The 21,530-nt window shown below is 41.6% G+C and overlaps 1 protein-coding gene across 1 annotated transcript in view; it reads left to right on the top strand.

The window, feature by feature from the left end:
* LOC141166324 (dual oxidase maturation factor 1-like) overlaps positions 1–21,320 on the top strand; it is an 82,665-nt gene extending 61,345 nt beyond the window's left edge. The window contains exons 5-8 of the mRNA XM_073652894.1: positions 3,221–3,355; positions 7,215–7,428; positions 11,524–11,738; positions 16,707–21,320. Coding sequence (XP_073508995.1) covers positions 3,221–3,355; positions 7,215–7,428; positions 11,524–11,738; positions 16,707–16,882 — 740 coding nt within the window. The 3' untranslated portion in view covers positions 16,883–21,320. The remainder of the gene's footprint in view (positions 1–3,220; positions 3,356–7,214; positions 7,429–11,523; positions 11,739–16,706) is intronic.
* Positions 21,321–21,530: the final 210 nt, after the last annotated feature.

Here is a 21,530-nt window from a genome sequence, read left to right as displayed (position 1 = left end):
AAGCTGAAGCGCACTTGGGTTATGCAGCAGGACAATGATTCAAAACACACCAGCAAGTCCACCTCTGAATGGCTTAAGAAAAACAAAATTAAGACTTTGGAGTGGCCGAGTCAAAGTCCTGACCTTAATCCGATTGAGATGCTGTGGAATTACCTTACAAAAGAGGTTCATGCTCGGAAACCCTCCAATGAGGCTGAATTACAACAATTTTGAAAAGATCAGTGTGCCAAAACTCCTCCAGAGCGTTTTAAAAGACTCATTGCCAGTTATCGCAAATGCTTGGTTGCAGTTGTTGCTGCTAAGGGTGGCCCAACCAATTATTAGGTTTAGGGGGCAATCACTTTTTCTCCAAGGGCCCTGTAGGTTTGGATTTAGTTTTTCTTTAATAATAAACACCTTCATTTAAAAACTACATGTGTTTACTTGTGTTATCTTTGTCTAATATTAAAATTTGTTTTGTGATCTGAAACATTTAAGAAATTAGGAAGCATGCAAACAATTTTTCACGCCATTGTATATTATCAGAGAATACTGCTTCTTTCTTTTCTTATAAGCTACTTCTTCTTCTTCTGAACTCACCATCTACTATGTAGAAATAGCTAAACTCCATATAAATAATAATAATAATGCGAGTCAAGACTCGACAGACTACCAACACACTGCTGTGGTGTTACGTTGTATTGCATATTATACTCCATGTAGCAGGGGCAGTCACAGACAAAAGTGGGACCCTTTGCAAGAACAGCATAGAAGCTGCTTGCTGCTTTGGAGGGGGAAGTGAACCAACTTATGTCTCTGTGTGACTGCACATGTTGCGCCAATAGTACTTCTGCCTTTGCTGCGGAGAGGGGAGAGTGAGAAACAGTGAGGCGCAAAGTGAAAAACACACAGAGGGAGACACAGAAAGATTGTGCTGCACTGGAATTATATTCACACTGAGCAGGATTGGTATATAATTTCATCCATGCTGCTAATTCAGTCTATGTGCTAACTAAGGAAAGCAGGGATCTTTTTTCTGTGTGGTGTATTGTGTATAAGAGACTTCATAGCAGTTCTTCTATATCCACCTGCACATTACAATTACAAATTGAAAGGTAGAGACTACAAAGGAGAAAAATGTTGAAAATGCAGGATACAAGTCATATAATGGCCCGAAATTAGTTTTATTCTTTAAATACATGCATGACAGTGTATTCATTATATGACTCTTGCACCTCCCTAGTCCATCCTTAACTGTTCTACCTCTCTCCTCACTACTCCTTTGCTTTTTTCCTCTGGGAATCCCTTCATTGGCTCCCAATTCCCCAACATATCCAGTTCAAACTATTCAGATTGACCTACAAAGCCATCCATAATCTGTCTCCTCTGTATATCTCCTAACTAATCCCCCGATATCTAACGTAATCTCCCATCCTCTCAAGATATCCTTCTCTCCTCCACACTTATTCAATCCTCACCCAATCACCTCTCCGAGGTATCCCCTATACCCTGGAATTCTGTGCCCCAACAAATATGATTTTACACCACTTTCTGAATTTCAGACTGAACTTACCCTGCTTCCACCTCACCACCACCAGAGCAGCTGCAAACCTCCTAACTAGTGATGGGCGAACCGGTGACTGTTCGGGTTCGGCTAATTGAGCCGAACGTTGAACAGTTTATTAAAAGTTCTGGTTCAGATACCAGAAAAGTACCCGAACCCCGAACCCGAACATGGACCCCATTCATGTGAATGGGGAAGCCGAATATACCTGGTTTCCCATGCTGTCATTTGCATTACAGCGCAAGAAATACAGGCTCTGATCGGCGGTAATAGCATTACCGCGGTCAGAGCGCTGTGGCATCATGCTGACAGGTGTCAGCATGATCCCACAGCTGTGACAGTGACCGGTGGTAAAAAGCTAACTGCAGGTCATAGGCGCTGGCTGATGGTACTACTACCACCATCAGACAGCACCTACTGCCATTGGATACAGCGAGCGCAGGCGCCGCTGGATGGGAGCACTAGTCTCTCATCCACTTGCGCCTGTGCTCAAAGTAAAAAAAAATGTTAAAATTAATAAAAAAAATTAAAATAAAAATAAAACCCATTATACTCACCTACACCTTACAGCTAATCCCCGAAGCACATGATCACCTGTAATAAAGGTAAAATAATAAAGCAACCTCATCCTCGCATGTCCGTCGCAGGCCAAATAGTGAGGGTCCCACCATGATCACATGAACAGAACTGCCACATTGTAAAATGTGACCGCTCTATTCATTTGCGGGCAATACACTGAATTTCATTGAGTGTATTGAGGTCAGCGCATGCACGGTGAGTATTTTCCCATGCTTGCACTGACGTTAATGAGTTGAACTGAGTTCAACTCATTGACGCAAGCATGGGAAAATGCTCACCGCGCATGCGCTGACCTCATTTGCCGGTAATGAGCTTCAGTGTATTGCCATCAAATACAATGTGGCCGTTCTGTTCATGGGATCATTGTGGGACCCTCGATATTTGGACTACGGCGGACAGGTGAGGATGAAGTTGCTTTATTATTTTACTTTCATTGCAGGTGACAATGGCTTCAACTAGAATGGACATGATGATAAGTATGGTTTAATTTAGAACATTAAAGGTGTCTGTCTTTATTTCAAGTAAAATATTTTATTCTGGGTGTGGGTGTCTTTATTTTACATTTCACCATCTCTATGGGGTTAGTAATGGGGGAGTCCTCTCCATTACTAACCTGAGCTTGATGACAACTGGCATTATAAGTTGACATCAAACCCAACCCTATAACCCCACTGCCACTGCTACAGGGCAGTGGGCAGAGCGAGACTAAGTGCCAGAATTGGTGCAACCTATGGATGCGCCATTTCTGGGGCGGCTGACGGCTGGTGTTTCTAGCCTGGGAGGGGGCCAATATTCATGGCACCCTTCCTGGGCTATTAATATCAGCCCCCAGCTGTCTGCCTAGCCTTTTCTAGCTATTAAAATAGGGGTGACCCCACGTCATTTTTTTTTTGGGTCCCCCATTTTAATAGCTAGTAAAGGCTAGGTATACAGCTGGGGATTAATATTAGTAGCCTAGGACGCTCCATCGGTATTACCCCCTTCCCAGGTTACTATATTTTAATAAATGAAAATATAGTTTCCTTTTTAGACTGGGGAATGCATGAAACCAAAAATTTAAAATGATTTGATAATTTCTTCTTTTAACATGATTTGCAGCTGTTAATTTCACTCGTGACTGGGAAGTTGGATCTGTGACCACGACAACAGTGTATAAATCATTCAGCAATGCCATGGTAAATGCCAGCATTGGATTATGGGTTGGCTTAAGAGGTGTGAATATAACCCTAGCAGGTAATACATTTTCATTACAATAACGCCTCTGCAAAAAGTATATTATTACTTAGTACTGGGTCTGTTGTCAGTTTTATGGTTAATGAGTTTTATTTTTAAGAACAAAATCATTTATTTGGTAATAATTGTAAAATGAGAAGGAGCTTGTTTCAAAGAGATTTGACAGAAAAATAACTTAAAGAGGTATTCTCAAGATATTATATTCCTTCATTTAGAAAGCATGAAAATAAAAAAGTTTGCAACTGACTTGCTTTTTCTAACTGCTGTCATTTTCCTGCAATGAGAGCATTTATCTTTCATAGTGTACAGCTGGTTTCCATGAAGCTCAGCTATCAATGTCTGCCCAGACTCTGGCTGGGTGTGCACCATAGCTACATTAAAGGGGAGAGGTTAATTCCTAACATGCTAGCCATTTTTATACTGCAGTTTAGCTGTTAATGTCCCCCGACCCTCATCTCCTAACAAGCACTGTTATAAATATTGCAAAATTACCAGCTGCAACCATCTGCAGCTTTTAGATTAGATCTCCTAATCAAGGTTTACTCTCATTGTCCCAAACTGCGTACTTTTTCAAATGCTCTATTATTTCTATATGGAAATATAGTGATAGCAATGTAGACCATAGATAGCTGAATATGTTACAACAGAACTTGTGCTGAGCAAACCAGAACTGTCACTCAAGGAGTAGTGCCAACCCTGCCAGAAACTAAGAAGTAAGGAGACTGCATAGCTCTAAGCTGCTCAAGGAACAAGCTGAGAATACTCTTTAATATACTTAGTGCTGTATATTACAAATACTGGGGAAGAGCAGAGCATACTGTATAAACACTGGGAAGTGCAGAAATCAGAAATGAGTGTTGTTTTAAAGAGATTTCACTGCAAACTACTTAAAGGGCTAGGCTCTTGTTATTAAATTGTTTTAGATAGTTAAATAGCATGAAAATAAACAAGTTTGCAATTGCTTGCTCATTCTATATGATTTCATTCTCCTCCAATGAGAGCATTTATCTTACATAATGTACAGCTTGTTACCAAAGAGATCGACCACCAGAGCCTGACCGAGTGTAGCAATAGTTATGCTCTAGGAGAGGAGTTAACTCCAGAAATTCCAACCACCTCTCTTCTGCCAATTAATTTCTATTCAGAAGTAAGCTGCTTACCTCCCTCCCCTTCATTCTCAGTTGTCAGTCCTGCAAAATCACCAAACCTACTATAGTTTTCAGAGCAGTTCTCCTAATAACTGCTTTCACTTTCCCAAGCTTGGTTCAAAGGCACTGTTATCTCTGATAAAAGTTTAGGTTTTAGAACAAGCACTGACAAGTCACACTAACAAGCAGAAACTCACCCTGCAATAGTATCAAGATACTGAATTATAACTATCACTCAAGGGAGAGTGACCGCTCCCACCCCCCAGAAACAAGGAAGTTAAAGGCTATGCAAGAGCATGCTGCTGAACACACAAGTTAAGAATAGCCCTTTAAATACTCAGTTCTACATATTACAAATGCTGAGGTCAGAGCAGAAGATAGAGACACTGGGCGGGGCACTGCAGATACCAGAAACGAGTATATACTTTTAACAGCCAAACTGATATTCTTAGGTTAAAGATGTGTGATGCAGCTACAGTAGACTAGAGACAAATCTAAGCATACAGTTGACTGGGTTACTAGAATATCAGGCATACATATTTTCTGCCACCTTTAAAGAAAAAGACCACACAGATAAAGGAGGTAGATTTTTTAAAAGGCTTGTTCCCTTTCAATTGAGTTTCTATCCCGGTTTCAGTTTATTCTAAGGCTATGTGCCCACGTTGCGGAACTGACGCATATTTTTTATGCTTCTCCCTGGTGGGAAAATTGCATGCGGATTTTACATGCGGTTTTCCCGCCAGGTAGAAGCGTTTGTGAGGCGTCTTTGCATGCATTTCCACATGCGGGTTATCAAGCACTTCTCCAAGTGATTTAAGCATCACTTGGAAAAGAGCTTGACAACTTGTTCACACTATATAAATCCATGCAACCGGCATGGATTTATATAGTGTGACCAAGTAAATGTTAAAAAAAAAGAATCAGAATGGTAAAAAATAAAAAAACAAAGTTTATACTCACCTACCGATGCATTCTCTGCCCCGTCCGTAGTCTTGAGCTGCTCACGCTGTTGTGTGCAGGACCTGCGGTGACGTCATTGAGTCATGTGATGGGTCACATGACTCAATGACGTGGCAGGTCCTTCACACAACAGCGCGACAGAGGGAAAACATCAGAAGATAAGTATAAACTTTATTTTATTCTTTTTTTTTACAGGTTCTTTGGTACCCAGGTCTGGATGAGAGTCTCCTCTCCTCCAGACTTGGGTACCATCCGCACATTGATTCCGCATGCGGAAACGCAAAATTAATTAACATGCTGCGGATTTTTGACCGCAGCATATACGCTGCGGAAAAATCCGCAGCATGGGCATTGACATTGCGGAATGCCATTGGGGACCATGGGGTGCAGATATACATGCGTTTTACAAGCGTTTACGCTGCGGAAATTCCGCAGCATATACGCTTGTAATACGCAACGTGGGCACGCAGCCTAAAACAACAAACCGCACTGTACTTACCTTCCCCAGGTCCACTAGTGAGTCTTTGCTGCTGCTCCTGGTACCTGGCATTGGCTGTGGTCCCAACATCATGTCGACAGCGTGGCAGCCAATCAATAAACATAGTGTCTCTGAAGAGGGCATTCTGTCTACACTGTCACTCTGACAAGGTGGAGACTCCACTGCCACCAAAGCCAGTCATTGGTATCAGCGGCTGAGACTCTTCTGTGGACCCAAGGAAGGTGAGTACAGCCCAGTTTTTGTTTTGTAACAAACTGCAGCCAGAGAAGAAGCTTAATTGAAATGGAACAACCCTATTAAAGGGGTTGTCTGGTCTAAAATGAAAACTACAGTCACTCTGTGTGACTGCAGATTTGTGAATTCTATCAGAAAACGCACTGTGCGTTGTGTGGATTCTCTGTTTTCTACAAGTTCTCGCCATTCTCTACAAGTGTATAGAGCAAAGCCATGCCCACTTGATGGGTTCTGGCTGGGAGTATGCATATCACATGGAGTATGGATATCACATACCTGACCTCCATTCCCAGGGCAGAGAGCGGCGAATTCTCGCAGCGCAAAGTGCGTGTGCTGGGAGGATTCACAAATCTGCAGTCACATAGATTGACTCCAGAGTTTTCATTTTAGACCGAACAACCACTTTGACAGTGTTGTTTCATTTCAATCAAGGTTTTTCTCTGGCTGCAGTTTGTAATAAAACAACCAACTGGGCTGTATTCACCTCCCTTGGGTCCACAGGAGAGTCTCTGCCCCTGCTCACGATGACTGGCTATGGTGGCAGCGCAGACTCCAGAGCGGCAGAGTAGACAGAATGCCCTCTTCAGAGACACTAAGCTTACTGATTGGCTAACACGCTGTCTATGTGATGTTGGCACCACAGCCAGTGCCAGGTACCAGGAGCAGTGGCGTAGACTAGACTGGTTCTGCCTGGGAGTATGCAGATCACATACCTGACCTCCATTCCTGGGGTAGAGAATAGCAAGTCCTCGCAGCACTCAGTGCAGTGCACAGTGCAGAGTGACTGCAGACTTTTCATTTTAGACCGGAAAACCCTTTAAAGATAGAGAATGTGGAAGATTATTGTCCAAAAAGCAAAGGTTAAAATTAACAATATTACATAGGAACTGCCTAGAGATGAATTGACTTAATCCAAAAAAAAATATGTTTGCCTGAGGTTTTTATGATTTCAGTTATAGAAGGATGGATTAAAAGCAACACAGCATAAACCTGAATTTAGCTGTTCATTTCTTTGTAGGAAATCCAGTGCACCAACTGAATGAGACCATCAATTACAATGAATGGTTTTCTTGGGAGACAAGGACACATTATGATATAGATTACCGTGAAGGATTAGAAATGGGTCTTCCTAGTCCAGTATTGTATGTAGCTGAAAAATTCAACAGTAATAGCCCATGTAGTCTGCATCAGCAATACTGCATATCTACATACTATTCCTCAGCAATAATGTGGTAAGATTTTTATTTCTAAGTGTATGGTTCACTAATATTCCACTCTTGGTAACAGCAGTAAACTAGCCATCAATTAAAGTTGTACTCTGTAATGCTATAGTATGCAAACATGAAAAAAAATGAAATTGGAATTGCATTGCTGCTCTAAAATGAAGATATTTAGTACATAAATTGGCCAATTCATGTATGCTCTGCTGCAAATGACAAGGCGATCTTCTTTTTCTGGGGACCTAACCTAATATAATACCTCTCCTGGGCAGATAGCCTCTAATCAAATGGGTAGCTAGAACCAAACTGTGATTAAAACCGCCATAGGCTGATGGGTGGAGTGATCAGTCAGAAACCCTATGTATACAAATATAAAAAGACTGACCGTCACTTCCAAACAGAAAAACCAGTGTGAACAGGTGCTAGCTAAGAGAGCCACCTCCTTATGTTACTAATAAATTAAAGCTGCACTCTGTAATGCTATAGCATGCAAACATGAAATAAATGAAATTGGAAGGGCGTTGCTGCTCTAGAAAATACCATAAAACAAAGATACTTAGTGCATTTATTGGCCAATTCATGTGTGCCCAGCAGCCAATGACAAAGTGATCTTCTTTTGCTGGGGAACTAACCTAATATAATACCTCTCCTGAGCTGATAGCCTCTAATTATATATATATTTATATATATGTATATGTGTGTATATATATATATATATATATATATATATATACAGTACAGACCAAAAGTTTGGACACACCTTCTCATTTAAAAATGTTTCTGTATTTTCATGACTATGAAAATTGTACATTCACACTGAAGGCATCAAAACTATGAATTAACACATGTGGAATTATATACTTTACAAAAAAGTGTGAAACAACTGAAAATATGTCTTATATTCTAGGTTCTTCAAAGTAGCCACCTTTTGCTTTGATGACTGCTTTGCATACTCTTGGCATTCTCTTGATGAGCTTCAAGAGGTAGTCACCGGAAATGGTCTTCCAACAATCTCGAAGGAGTTCCCAGAGATGCTTAGCACTTGTTAGCCCTATTGCCTTCACTCTGCGGTCCAGCTCACCCCAAACCATCTCGATTGGGTTCAGGTCTAGTGACTGTGGAGGCCAGGTCATCTGGCGTAGCACCCCATCACTCTCCCTCTTGGTCAAATAGCCCTTACACAGCCTGGAGGTGTGTTTGGGGTCATTGTCCTGTTGAAAAATAAATGATGGTCCAACTAAACGCAAACCGGATGGAATAGCATGCCGCTGCAAGATGCTGTGGTAGCCATGCTGGTTCAATATGCCTTCAATTTTGAATAAATCCCCAACAGTGTCACCAGCAAAGCACCCCCACACCATCACACCTCCTCCTCCATGCTTCAGGATGGGAACCAGGCGTGTAGAGTCCATCCGTTCACCTTTTCTGCGTCGCACAAAGGCACGGTGGTTGAAACCAAAGATCTCAAATTTGGACTCATCAGACCAAAGCAGAGATTTCCACTGGTCTAATGTCCATTCCTTGTGTTCTTTAGCCCAAACAAGTCTCTTCTGCTTGTTGCCTGTCCTTAGCAGTGGTTTCCTAGCAGCTATTTTACCATGAAGGCCTGCTGCACAAAGTCTCCTCTTAACAGTTGTTGTAGAGATGTGTCTGCTGCTAGAACTCTGTGTGGCATTGACCTGGTCTCTAATCTGAGCTGCTGTTAACCTGCTTTTTCTGAGGCTGGTGACTCGGATAAACTTATCATCAGAAGCAGAGGTGACTCTTGGTCTTCCTTTCCTGGGGATGTCCTCATGTGAGCCAGTTTCTTTGTAGCGCTTGATGGTTTTTGCAACTGCACTTGGAGACACTTTCAAAGTTTGCCCAATTTTTCAGACTGACTGACCTTCATTTCTTAAAGTAATGATGGCCACTCGTTTTTCTTTACTTAGAATTTGTATTATGGCAAGAAAAAAAGCAGTTAACAGTCTATTCAGTAGGACTATCAGCTGTGTATCCACCAGACTTCTACACAACACAACTGATGGTCCCAACCCCATTTATAAGGCAATAAATCCCACTTATTAAACCTGACAGGGCACACCTGTGAAGTGAAAACCATTTCCGGTGACTACCTCTTGAAGCTCATCAAGAGAATGCCAAGAGTGTACAAAGCAGTCATCAAAGCAAAAGGTGGCTACTTTGAAGAACCTAGAATATAAGACACATTTTCAGTTGTTTCACACTTTTTTGTTAAGTATATAATTCCACATGTGTTAATTCATAGTTTTGATCCCTTCAGTGTGAATGTACAATTTTCATAGTCATGAAAATACAGAAAAATCTTTAAAATGAGAAGGTGTGTCCAAACTTTTGGTCTGTACTGTATATATATATATATATATATATATATATATATACTGCTCAAAAAAATTAAAGGAACACTCAAATAACACATCCTAGATCTGATTAAATGAAATATTCTCATTGAATACTTTGTTCTGTACAAAGTTGAATGTGCTGACAACAAAATCACACAAAAATCATCAATGGAAATCAAATTTATTAACCAATGGAGGCCTGGATTTGGAGTCACCCCCAAAATTAAATTGGAAAAACACACTACACACTGATCCAACTTTGATGTAATGTCCTTAAAACAAGTCAAAATGAGGCTCAATATTGTGTGTGGCCTCCACGTCCCTGTATGACCTCCCTACAACACCTGGGCATGCTCCTGATTAGGTTGCGGATGGTCTCCTGTGGTATCTCCTCCTGGATGGCACATCAATGCGAGCTGTGGCAAGAAGGTTTACTGTGTCTGTTAGCGTAGTGTCCAGAGGCTGGAGGCGCTACCAGGAGACAGGCCAGTACACCAGGAGACGTGGAGGGGGCCGTAGGAGGGCAACAACCCAGCAGTAGGACTGCTACCTCCGCCATTGTGCAAGGGAGTACAGGAGGAGCACTGCCAGACATTACATCAAAGTTGGATCAGCCTGTAGTGTGTTTTTCCACTTTAATTTTGGGGGTGACTCCAAATCCAGGCCTCCATTGGTTAATAAATTTGACTTTCATTGATGATTTTTGTGTGATTTTGTTGTCAGCACATTCAACTTTGTGCAGAACAAAGTATTCAATTAGAATATTTCATTCATTCAGATCTAGGATGTGTTATTTGACTGTTCCCTTTATTTTTTTGAGCAGTGTATATATATATAGCGGTTTTAATCACAGATTGGTCCTAACTACCCATATAATTGGAGGCAGACTCAAGCTAATCCATCCACAGCATGAACTTGCAGCTGGGCTTTTTTAGCCATCATACTGTATATGGGGGAATGTACTGTGGATGCATCAAACTGTGGGGGAGTGGGGTTGTGGAGGCATCATACTGTGTGTAGGTGTACTGTGGGGACAGTTGTGTGTGGGGAATATAGGGCATTGGATTGTGTTAGGGAGTTGTGGGGACATTATACTGTGCTGGGGATCACTGGGGATATCATACTTTATTAGGGTCACTGTGGATGCATCATATATTGCTATGGGCATTAATGGGCAATATACTGTGTTTGTGGGAGAATTCTGTGTGGAAATATCATATTGTGTGTGGAGGAAATTTTTTTGCAACTTCATTCTCTACTGGGACCATGAAAACTATATTATATCATAGTGGTTGGGGACACTATGAGGCTCCAGTAGGGGAATACTTACTGTGTTCGTTCTGCAATACATGTCCCTTTCTCTGTCTTTAAAAGTTGGAATATATGCCTCTGCCTAATAACTTTTTAAATTTTGATGTCTAACCCATGCAGAATAGAAATTGTTACATTTTGCCTTTTTGAAGGCATGCTGGTTACTAAACCTATTGTAGAACATTTATAAAATGTGTACTTTGCTGGCAGTTTCTGGTTCAGGTTTTATAAGAAATGGAGCCTATTCATAAAAGTAGACTATAGACAAATGTAAATGTAAAATTGCAAAATATTGGTGTATACCAAGCGAAATACAGTATTTATAGGACAATAACAATTGCAATGAATAACCTCAATGACATACAAAGCTGACTGGCTGACTTTGTAATGGTCCAGAAAAGTTAACATTACGCTTTCGATAATTCCTTTATCATAGGGCTGCATTCTGCTTCTGGATTCTCAGCAATGTCCTTTTCTGCATGCCATTCCTGGTCTATGGAATCTACATGCTGTTTGCGACTGCAATGTGCATAATGGTATCACTCACATCATTTGCAACAGTCAGACAGGCACCTGAATGCAGTATTCACTTTGGGAGCAATGTTCTACGGAAAAGATTTGGACTTTCATTCTGGTTGAGCTTTGCAACAGGTATTTTTTTCAGCCTTATTTTCCAAATCTAGTACTTATACATTGTACAGTTATTTTTGCAACTACTCTGGCTATGTTCATAACTAGAACTGGAGACGAAATGTGCAACATGTATCGGCTCAGTACAGATGTAGCATTTTTTAACACAATGCATAAACTATACCCTCTAGCAGAAAAATATAATTGAGCCAAAAGGTGTAACTGGACAACCCCTTCTTAAAAGGTACCTGTCAGCTGATTCATGCTGCCCAAACTATGGACAGAATGAATCAGATCACGACTGCATAATTGTATCCAGGTGTATTTTTCTCTGAAGGGCTTCTCCCCCGTCGGCTTCTCCCAGCAATGCTAGAGTTGAATGACAGATTTCTCGCCATGAGAGAGACCTGTTAATTACCTGTAATGGTGTTGGGAAGAGCCAGCTGGGTGCAGGAGCGGACTAGCCTCATGACTATGGTCAGGGGCGGACACAGACTGTAGTGGGCCCCTGTGCAAGAAATTTTGGGGGGCCCCCCCTGCCCTTCATAAGGCAACAAAGTTATGTAAACATAACCCCCCATGTGCATCTCTCACCCCCCCATGTGCAGCTCTCATCCCCCCCATGTGCATCTCTCATCCCCCCCATGTGCATCTCTCATCCCCCCCATGTGCATCTCTCATCCCCCCCATGTGCATCTCTCATCCCCCCCATGTGCATCTCTCATCCCCCCCATGTGCATCTCTCACCCCCCCATGTGCATCTCTCACCCCCCCATGTGCATCTCTCACCCCCCCATGTGCATCTCTCACCCCCCCCATGTGCATCTCTCACCCCCCCATGTGCATCTCTCACCCCCCCATGTGCATCTCTCACCCCCCCCATGTGCATCTCTCATCCCCCCCCATGTGCATCTCTCATCCCCCCCCATGTGCATCTCTCATCCCCCCCGTGCATCTCTGATTCCCCCCACTCCTAGTTAATTAATTGTATTTAAAAAAAATAAAACTTGTTATACTTACCCCCATGCAATCCCTGCAGAATCCTGGCGCTCGTCCACGTCGCTGCCACCAGGTTCTCCTGACGTTCGGCCATGTGACGGCGCCACATACATAGCCATCAGCTTTTGTTTTGGCCAAAAGATTTTTAAAGCCGCCACCACGATAAGGTAGACTCTTCTGGGCGGGCCCTACTCTAACCTATTAAAATTTTCTTAAAATATCCAATACTCTTTTTAGATATATTTTTATTTAGTTTTCTTTAAGGGAATGTGTCATATACATTTTTTTTTAAATGACCAATAATACCACATACAGGGAATACCGCCACACCATGACCAGACCACATATTACCACAACATAGTGACCGAATAATACCACACAGAAGGGAGAAAAACTGCCACACCATGACCAGACCACATATTACCACTACATTACTAATATTACCACCACATTACTAATATTACCATAAGTGTCATTATACACGGGAGCTCTATACATGGTATGTATAACGTAAGTGTCCAGGTAATCTAGTGATCACCAGTGAAATTATACACAGGAGCTCTGTATATAGTGTCAATGTACAGGTAATACAGTGACATTATACACAGGAGCTCTGTATATAGTGTACAGGTAATACAGTGATCATCAGTGACATTATACACAGGAGCTCTGTATATAGTGTCAGTGTACAGGTAATACAGGGATCACCAGTGACATTATACACAGGAGCTCTGTATATAGTGTCAGTGTACAGGTAATACAGTGATCACCAGTGAAATTATACACAGGAGCTCTGTATATAGTGTCAGTGTACAGGTAATACAGTGATCACCAGTGACATTATACACAGGAGCTCTGTATATAGTGTCAGTGTACAGGTAATACAGTGATCACCAGTGACATTATACACAGTGTACATGTAATAGACTAACTCACCGGTGACGTCTCTAGGTGAAGTCCTTCATCTTCGCTTTTCTCCTTCATCCAGCACAGACCGCCATCACGTCTTCCAGCCAGGACTCGTCTCTGCATAAAATAACACAGTTATCTAGAGCACATTCCCCAACTTCTACATTACGCAGCTGAATACAGACGTGCATCCACCATCAATATATGGTTAGTTATTAGGCAACCTACCATTCCAAATATAAATTGTAATCCACCACTGTGCCCCCATTAACTGTAAATAGGCACTTAATATATAATTTAATTAGAACCTCTACTCTTTCCGCCAATTTGTTACCAGTCACACTCCTGCATCCGCAACGCCCCCTACTCTATACTTCCTGCTCCCCGCATTCAATATTTACATGCACCCCCTGCCCCAATTCATTATATCATGTCCGTGCTCTCACCACCCCATCATCATTTATCATTTACTCTCCCCCACCCCACATTCGTTATGTGCAGCTCATTATCCCCCTACTCCCAATTCCCTCATGTGCAGCTCTCAAACCCCCCCATGTGCAGCTCTCATCCCCCTCCATGTGCCCCTCTCTCACCCCCTCCCCCCCACATGTGCCCCTCTCTCATCCCCCTCCCCCACATGTGCCCCTCTCTCATCCCCCTCCCCCACATGTGCCCCTCTCTCATCCCCCTCCACCACATGTGCACCTCTCTCATCTCCCCCCACATGTGCATCTCCCATCCCCCCCACACATGTGCATCTCCCATCTCCCCCCCCCCACACATGTGCATCTCCCATCTCCCCCCACACATGTGCATCTCCCATCTCCCCCCACACACACGTGCATTTCCCCCCCACACATGTGCATCTCCCATCTCCCCCCCCACACACGTGCATCTCCCATCTCCCCCCCCCCACACACATGTGCATCTCCCATCCTCCCCCCCACATGTGCATCTCCCATCCCCCCCCACATGTGCATCTGCCACCCCCCCCCACACACATGTGCATCTCCCATCCCCCCCACACACACATGTGCATCTCCCATCCCCCCCACACACACATGTGCATCTCCCATCCCCCCCACACACACATGTGCATCTCCCATCTCCCCCCCTACACACATGTGCATCTCCCATCCCCCCCCCTACACACATGTGCATCTCCCATCTCCCCCCCTACACACATGTGCATCTCCCATCTCCCCCCCTACACACATGTGCATCTCCCATCTCCCCCCCCCACACACATGTGCATCTCCCATCTCCCCCCCCCACATACATGTGCATCTTCCATCTCCCCCCCCACACACGTGCATCTCCCATCTCCCCCCCCCCACACACACATGTGCATCTCCCATCTCCCCCCCCACACACACACATGTGCATCTCCCATCTCCCCCCCCCACACACACACATGTGCATCTCCCATCTCCCCCCCCACACACATGTGCATCTCCCATCTCCCCCCCCACACACACACATGTGCATCTCCCATCTTCCCCCCCACACACACACATGTGCATCTCCCATCTCCCATCTCCCCCCCCCCCCACACACACATACACACACACATGTGCTTCTCCCATCTCTCCACTCCTAGTTAATTGTATTTTAAAAAAAATAAAACTTGTTATACTTACCCCCATGCGATCCCTGCAGAATCCTGGCGCTCGTCCAAATCGCTGACAGCAGGTTCTCCTGACTTCCGGCCATGTGACGGCACCGTCACATGACCGGAAGTCAGGGGAATCATGAAGGCGCTGCTGCAACAGCGCAGCTCAGCGCTGAAATGTCCCGGACCCGGCGCATAGCATGGGGCCGGGGGCCCCATGAGGAGAGAGACGCACAAGAGGGGGGCCCCCGAGGGGGCCCCTACCGGCCGGGCCCCATACTGGAGTCAGGGCAGTCATGCCCTGATGGCGGCCCTGCTGGAGGCTGGAGGGGCCCCCTCTCCCTCGGGGCCCCCGTTCAATGAACCGGCTGCACGGGCGGTAGTTCCGCCCCTGACTATGGTTCTTCTAGCTATATCTCTTTTGAAAACATCAGAGCGTTTCAGAGAAAAAAATAGCAGGATGCAAATATACAGGCACGATCTGATTCATGCTGCCCATCGTTTGGGCAACAAGAAACATCTAGAGTGCCACAAATACAATTAAAAAAACTCACCCCTTGGACAGGCGCCATTCCAGCAATATTGTTGATGTGACTCCCATTGGCCTTTTAGCATTTGTATGTCACGTAACCACTGCAGCCAATCAGCAGCCATTAATCAAGTTCAATCTCTTCACTTCAGTCAGACAGAACTGTTTCGTCTAATGGAATTGTAAAGGCTGTAGTAGTCATGTAACACAATTATAATATTATTATATAATACTGCCAGGAGATACAGTGTAGACATTGCTAGAACTCCACTGGTCAAGAAAGTTGAGTAAATCATTTTTTTTTTTTAAATTTCAGGTACTTTATCATTTAAGAAGTTGTTCAGTAGTAGACAACCCCTTTAGCACCAGCTATTGAATAAGTGAAGATAGGTGTAAAATTTTGGTTTACTGCCCTAGTTTTGTATTTACAACCCGCACCCAGGGTACAAGTCAGCAGAACAGCTTTTCCGTTCAGCTCCCTTCAATGTTTACATCCCACTTCCCGAGCTAATAGCAGCTGATTGGTGGGGGTGCCTGGTGTCAGACTCCCATCAATCTGATATTGATGACCTATTCTAAGGATGGCTGGAAAATCCATTTAAAAATGCACTAAAAACTGCCTTAAAAATTGGATCTATCAGTAGAAAATTCCTAAAATAAAAAAAATCACACACCTAGAACATGCTCCAATTATAAAAAAAAACCATAGAGGTCAAAACTGCTGCAAACAAAAGCATTGGTAGTAATTTAACAAAGTTGATGCAAAGTATAACAATTTCCCATAGTAACCAATCGATTCCCGGATCTTATTTATCAGAAGCTCTTTATAAATATATAAAGTAATCTGTTTGGTTACCTCTGGTTTTATAGTTCAGTGATAATTATTTTTTTATGGCAAGACAGTATTAATTATATATTACCAATTTATCTTCTATTCTAGGTTTATTTTGCCTTATTATCAGCATGATCCTTTTGCTGATACACATAATGAGGCCAAGCATACTACGACTTTTATTCAGCTTGAAAGACAATGAGGATTTATGCAATAAAATTGACAAAGAAGAAGACTCTGTCTCAGAAGACAATAAACCTGACGCTGTAAGCCAGATGTTATGAGATTCTCTGCCCCTTACATGGACTTGGATGGAAATGGTCAAGAAATGGTCAAGAACCCAAGTATGGAGACCTAAGGTGGAGAACTGTCATGCTAAGTGCACTAAAGGATTTGAAGAGATGCCCAGAATCTGCTTGTTGGTCCAGGCAGGTCTCTTGTTATATTTGAAACCGATCTGAAAATCTATCGATAAAAGTCAAAAACTGTTCGTAATGCTTCTTCTATTTCATCCACACCTGACTGGAATCCATGAAAGAAATCAGGCTTTACATTGAAACAGCAGTATTGTGAAAGAAAGAGATTTACTTGGTTTGGAACTTTTTTATATACACTATAGAATCTATAGGCATAAAAATGCATATAAACTGCATGAGACAAACAGAATCATTTCACATGTACATTTTTCCTTGTAATGCTCAAGATAAGTAGTTTTTTTTTACTTTTTGTTGCATTTATGTATATGTTATGTTATGCCTGGTTCTTGTATCAGACAAAAATAGGAAACAATAATCAATACATTAATGTTTCTGCTTCGGTTGTTCAATAGCAGATGGAGAAAGTCTTCCTTAGCTTTTAAACTAAATATATTGGAACACCTGTACATATGTGCTATATAAGTAAAAGTGATTGCTACCTCTGCACCCTGTAGATGCACACCCCAGGAAAGACAAATTCTAAGTCTGCTAGAAAGAACCAAATACAGTATCTCTAGATACTGTAATAGATATCTGTATCTTTTGTGATTTATCATTATCACACCTGGTAAATCTAACGTGAAAAGCATTTAAAGGGAATTTTTCTCTTGGTTTTGGCTACCCCATCTGAGAGCAGCAGGATATAGGATCAGAAACCCTGCTTCCAGTGATGCATCACTTACTGGGCTACTTGCTCAGTTTAAAAAAAATCACTGTTTTATCTGATCGAGATCTACCAGTTCTCAGAATGCTGAGCTCTATATAACCTGATCACTGATTCGCAGCTTTCTGCCTATGTACAGTATACACACAAAGCTGCCAATCAGTGGTTGGGGCGGGGTTATACAAAGCTCATGAATATGGCAAACTACTTGGTATCAGATTTACTAGTCCTCTAGTGATAATCTCCTGCTGATAAAACTATGATTTTATCAGAACTACAGCAAGGATCTCAATAAGTAACACATCACTGGAATTAAGGTCTGTGCTTCTACATTATGCTGATCTCAGATTAGACGGCAAAAACCTGGTGAGTGGTGACGGATTCACTTTAAAACAGAAGATATTGTCAAAAAATGAACTGATGCTTAAATAAGGTTTTTGTGGGATTTTTATTACTAATTTTAGTATTTTTTTTCTCATATCATAATGTGTATAAAAAATAAGAAAACTAAAATTCTTACAATTATCACACAGGCCACTGGGAATTTTTTAGACTCTAACTTCCTGTTGTTTCAGTAAAAAAAAACAAAAGATAGACATTAGCTACTGACTCTTTCATTTGTATTGAAGCATCTGGGGAGCAAGTGTAAAAGACATTGTGAAGGAAGGAGGAGCAGGGTCAATTGTGACATCACTTACTCGGATTGGTGGATCTTGCATTATCAGCAGTGAAGGGGTGTTAGCTGTCATTGTAATCCTGCCTCTGATGATTAAGAGCTTTGCTGAAAATTCTGCCTGAAAGGATAGAAAGTACGAGCCCCAACTGCAAGTGTGATAATTGCAAGATTATTAATTTCATCTTAATAAAGATTGTGATATCAAAAGAAAAACAATTGCTAATTTACAACACAAAACTTGATTTAAATACTTGTAGCTTCAATTTGAATATGTAGGATATAAAAAAAGATGTCAATGATATTCACATATTCGTATGTAGAGGTTTCTGGAGTTATATGAAATTGAGAAGCAATAATTTTTTAGTCTCCTATGTGTTAGAGTTGTCTAATTCTACAGACTTTGCTCTTAAAGTGAATAATGTCATAAACTGAATAATACATTTTAGTCAAAATATAGCCAGCAAAGTGCTGAGTGTCTGCCAGATGGACCACAGCAATTTAAAGAATAATATTGTATTTTTTTTATTAATCAATTGAACAAGTAATAAGAAATTTTTGCAAAATATCTTATTAGAGTAATCTGCTTCTTTCTCCTCCTGGACATTCATTCTCAATTCATGGGCATGAAAATTGTCTCTTCAGAGAGGAAGAGGACTAGAACTCTACTGCTACTTATAGGAAATAGCAATCCTAGAAGTCAATATCGACTCTCTAACAAGCCAAAATCAAAATCTCAATTTGCAGATATTGTGTTTCAGGGTACTGCCCTTCATCAGTGCAAAATGTAAGATCTGGTTTGGCTGGGTGAGAGGCGCCTGACCGGGATCCAAGGGGTAACGTTTCTCCTTGTGCAGAGTGACATGTCATGCCTGACATACCAAGGTGAGGAGACTTTTAAGCCGCAATGCTCCTCTTTGTCATTAAAGAGTCGATATTGACTTTTAGAATTGCTACTTCCTATAGGTGGCACTAGAGTTCTAGTCCTCTTCCTCTCTGAAGTGACAGTTTACATATTTCCCAGAGGAGCATTGAAGCTTAAGAGTCTACTCACCTCGGCATGTGAGGCTTGACATGTCACCCTCCACAAGGAGGAACATTACCCCTTGGATCTCAATTCATGGGAAAAAATCTGTCTTCAGTGACTATAAAAGCTGCTAACAGGCAGGGGCAACTGCATTATACTTATCACTGGTGGACTGGCAGTGACCTGTCTTCTCAGAAAGTGCAGAGGTGTCCCCAGGAGTTACGTGAATGGGAACACTTCCTGGTATCTCTTTTCACTAGTCAGAGATTTCGCAATAAATTGCCTGTCAGCAGCTTCTCTGTCTATCCCTATCACACTGGTCTTTGCTCTAATTTGAGGGCTTTCACTCCGATCAGAGCACAGACCAGTGTGACAATGATATATAGTGAAGGTAAAGACAGGCAGGAAAAAGTCTTCTAATAAAGAAGCAGTATGGACCCGGGAGCTTCTGGTCTCTCTGCCTGTACATATGCATTAGAAATATACATGGTGCAAAGGGATCAGTGAGAAGTTGTGCCATCCACAAGATGGCAGCACGCTTCCATTGAAAAATAGGTACAAAAAAACAAAGGTTTTTAGGTAGTTTCTGACTTTCAAATCAGTCAGTATCTATCTGAAATAAGTAAACACACACATAATTAGGTTTTTTAATAAAACTAGATTTTTGCTGATAAAATATGGAGTACCTATAATAAGTGTTAATATATACCCAATAAACTACAGTAATTTAAGTATCCAAAAACATGAACACACAATTCACATGCATACAGTAAGCCCGCAAGGACAGGGCCTTCTCCCCTCTGTACCAGTCTGTCATTGTTAGTTTTCTCTCTGTAATTTATATTTGTATTTTGTCCATAATCCCTTCTCATTTACATCACCATGGAATCAATGGTGATCTAAAAATAAATAATAATAATAATAATAATGATTTTTATTTCTGTAGCGCCAACATATTCCTCAGCACTTTATAATTCAGAGGGGGCATGTACCAGATAAGAAATTACAGAGTCACACATAGTTCAATAAATACCAAGAGGAGTGAGGGCCCTGCTCACAAAATTATATCTAGGAAAATTTAGGGGTGGCAAAAAAGGTAAAAATGCATAGCCGCTAATATAAAGGGCAATAATTAATGTATGAAAGTGCAACCGAAGATTAAAAGATAAGATGGCACTGCCTCCTATGCGCATTTTGGTGGAGCTTTCATCTGGGATTTGGCATCATCCCAGCAGGAACCTCTATTCAATCAGCACATAACCAATCAGAACCAGGGTTGCCAATTAGTTTTTTTTCTATTTTTTCTGCACAATGTATTGAAAAATCAAGGACAGCGAACATATGTGGAAAACCACATATGTCTACAGCCCATACTTCTGATGTAGGGACGTTAGCTGCATTCACTGTCAACTGTAAAATGATGATAATCACAGTAATAATCTCTACAAATTTATCCAACTTGAAAAAAAAGTTTAGTTTTTACAGACGGGAACAAACTGTCTTATTTTTTTACAGACTATCCAAGAATTTCTAGATGGTTGGCAACTCTGATAGGAACCAGCACTCAATATAAAATACAGTAATGGAAAACATCTATACTGGTATTATGTGGTCGCTTATGTTGGTAATCTCTTCACTCCTGGTAACTTTATCATGCAGCATCTGTGAGAAGTGTTGTCAGATAAAGAATACATTTTCTGGTTATTTTTGGACTACAATGTGTAATTCAGATCAAAGTTAATCGACTAGTATTATGATCTTTAGGAACATAGCATCTTGCATACTGCATCTGTTAATGTTGCCATATCATCCCTTAAGGAACTAATTTTTTAAGACTCATTTACTGTTGAAAATTAATAAAGCTATATTTTTTTATATTTCAGTTCAATTGCGTGTTTTTGATAGTATACAGTGTTTGCTCTGGGATATAGGCTTAATATAAATATATATACATATATATATATATATATATATATATATATATATATATATATACAGTGGGGAAAATAAGCACTCGATACACTGCCGATTTTGCAAGCTTTCCCACCTACAAAAAATAGAGAGGTCTGTAATTTTTATCGTAGATACACGT

Source organism: Phyllobates terribilis, unplaced genomic scaffold (assembly GCF_046119375.1).
Source record: "Phyllobates terribilis strain yellow unplaced genomic scaffold, ASM4611937v1 Scaffold_11__3_contigs__length_659146591, whole genome shotgun sequence".
Taxonomy (NCBI): domain Eukaryota; kingdom Metazoa; phylum Chordata; class Amphibia; order Anura; family Dendrobatidae; genus Phyllobates; species Phyllobates terribilis.
The sequence above is the reverse complement of the archived record's forward strand: the minus strand, read 5'-3'. Positions and strand labels throughout refer to the sequence as shown.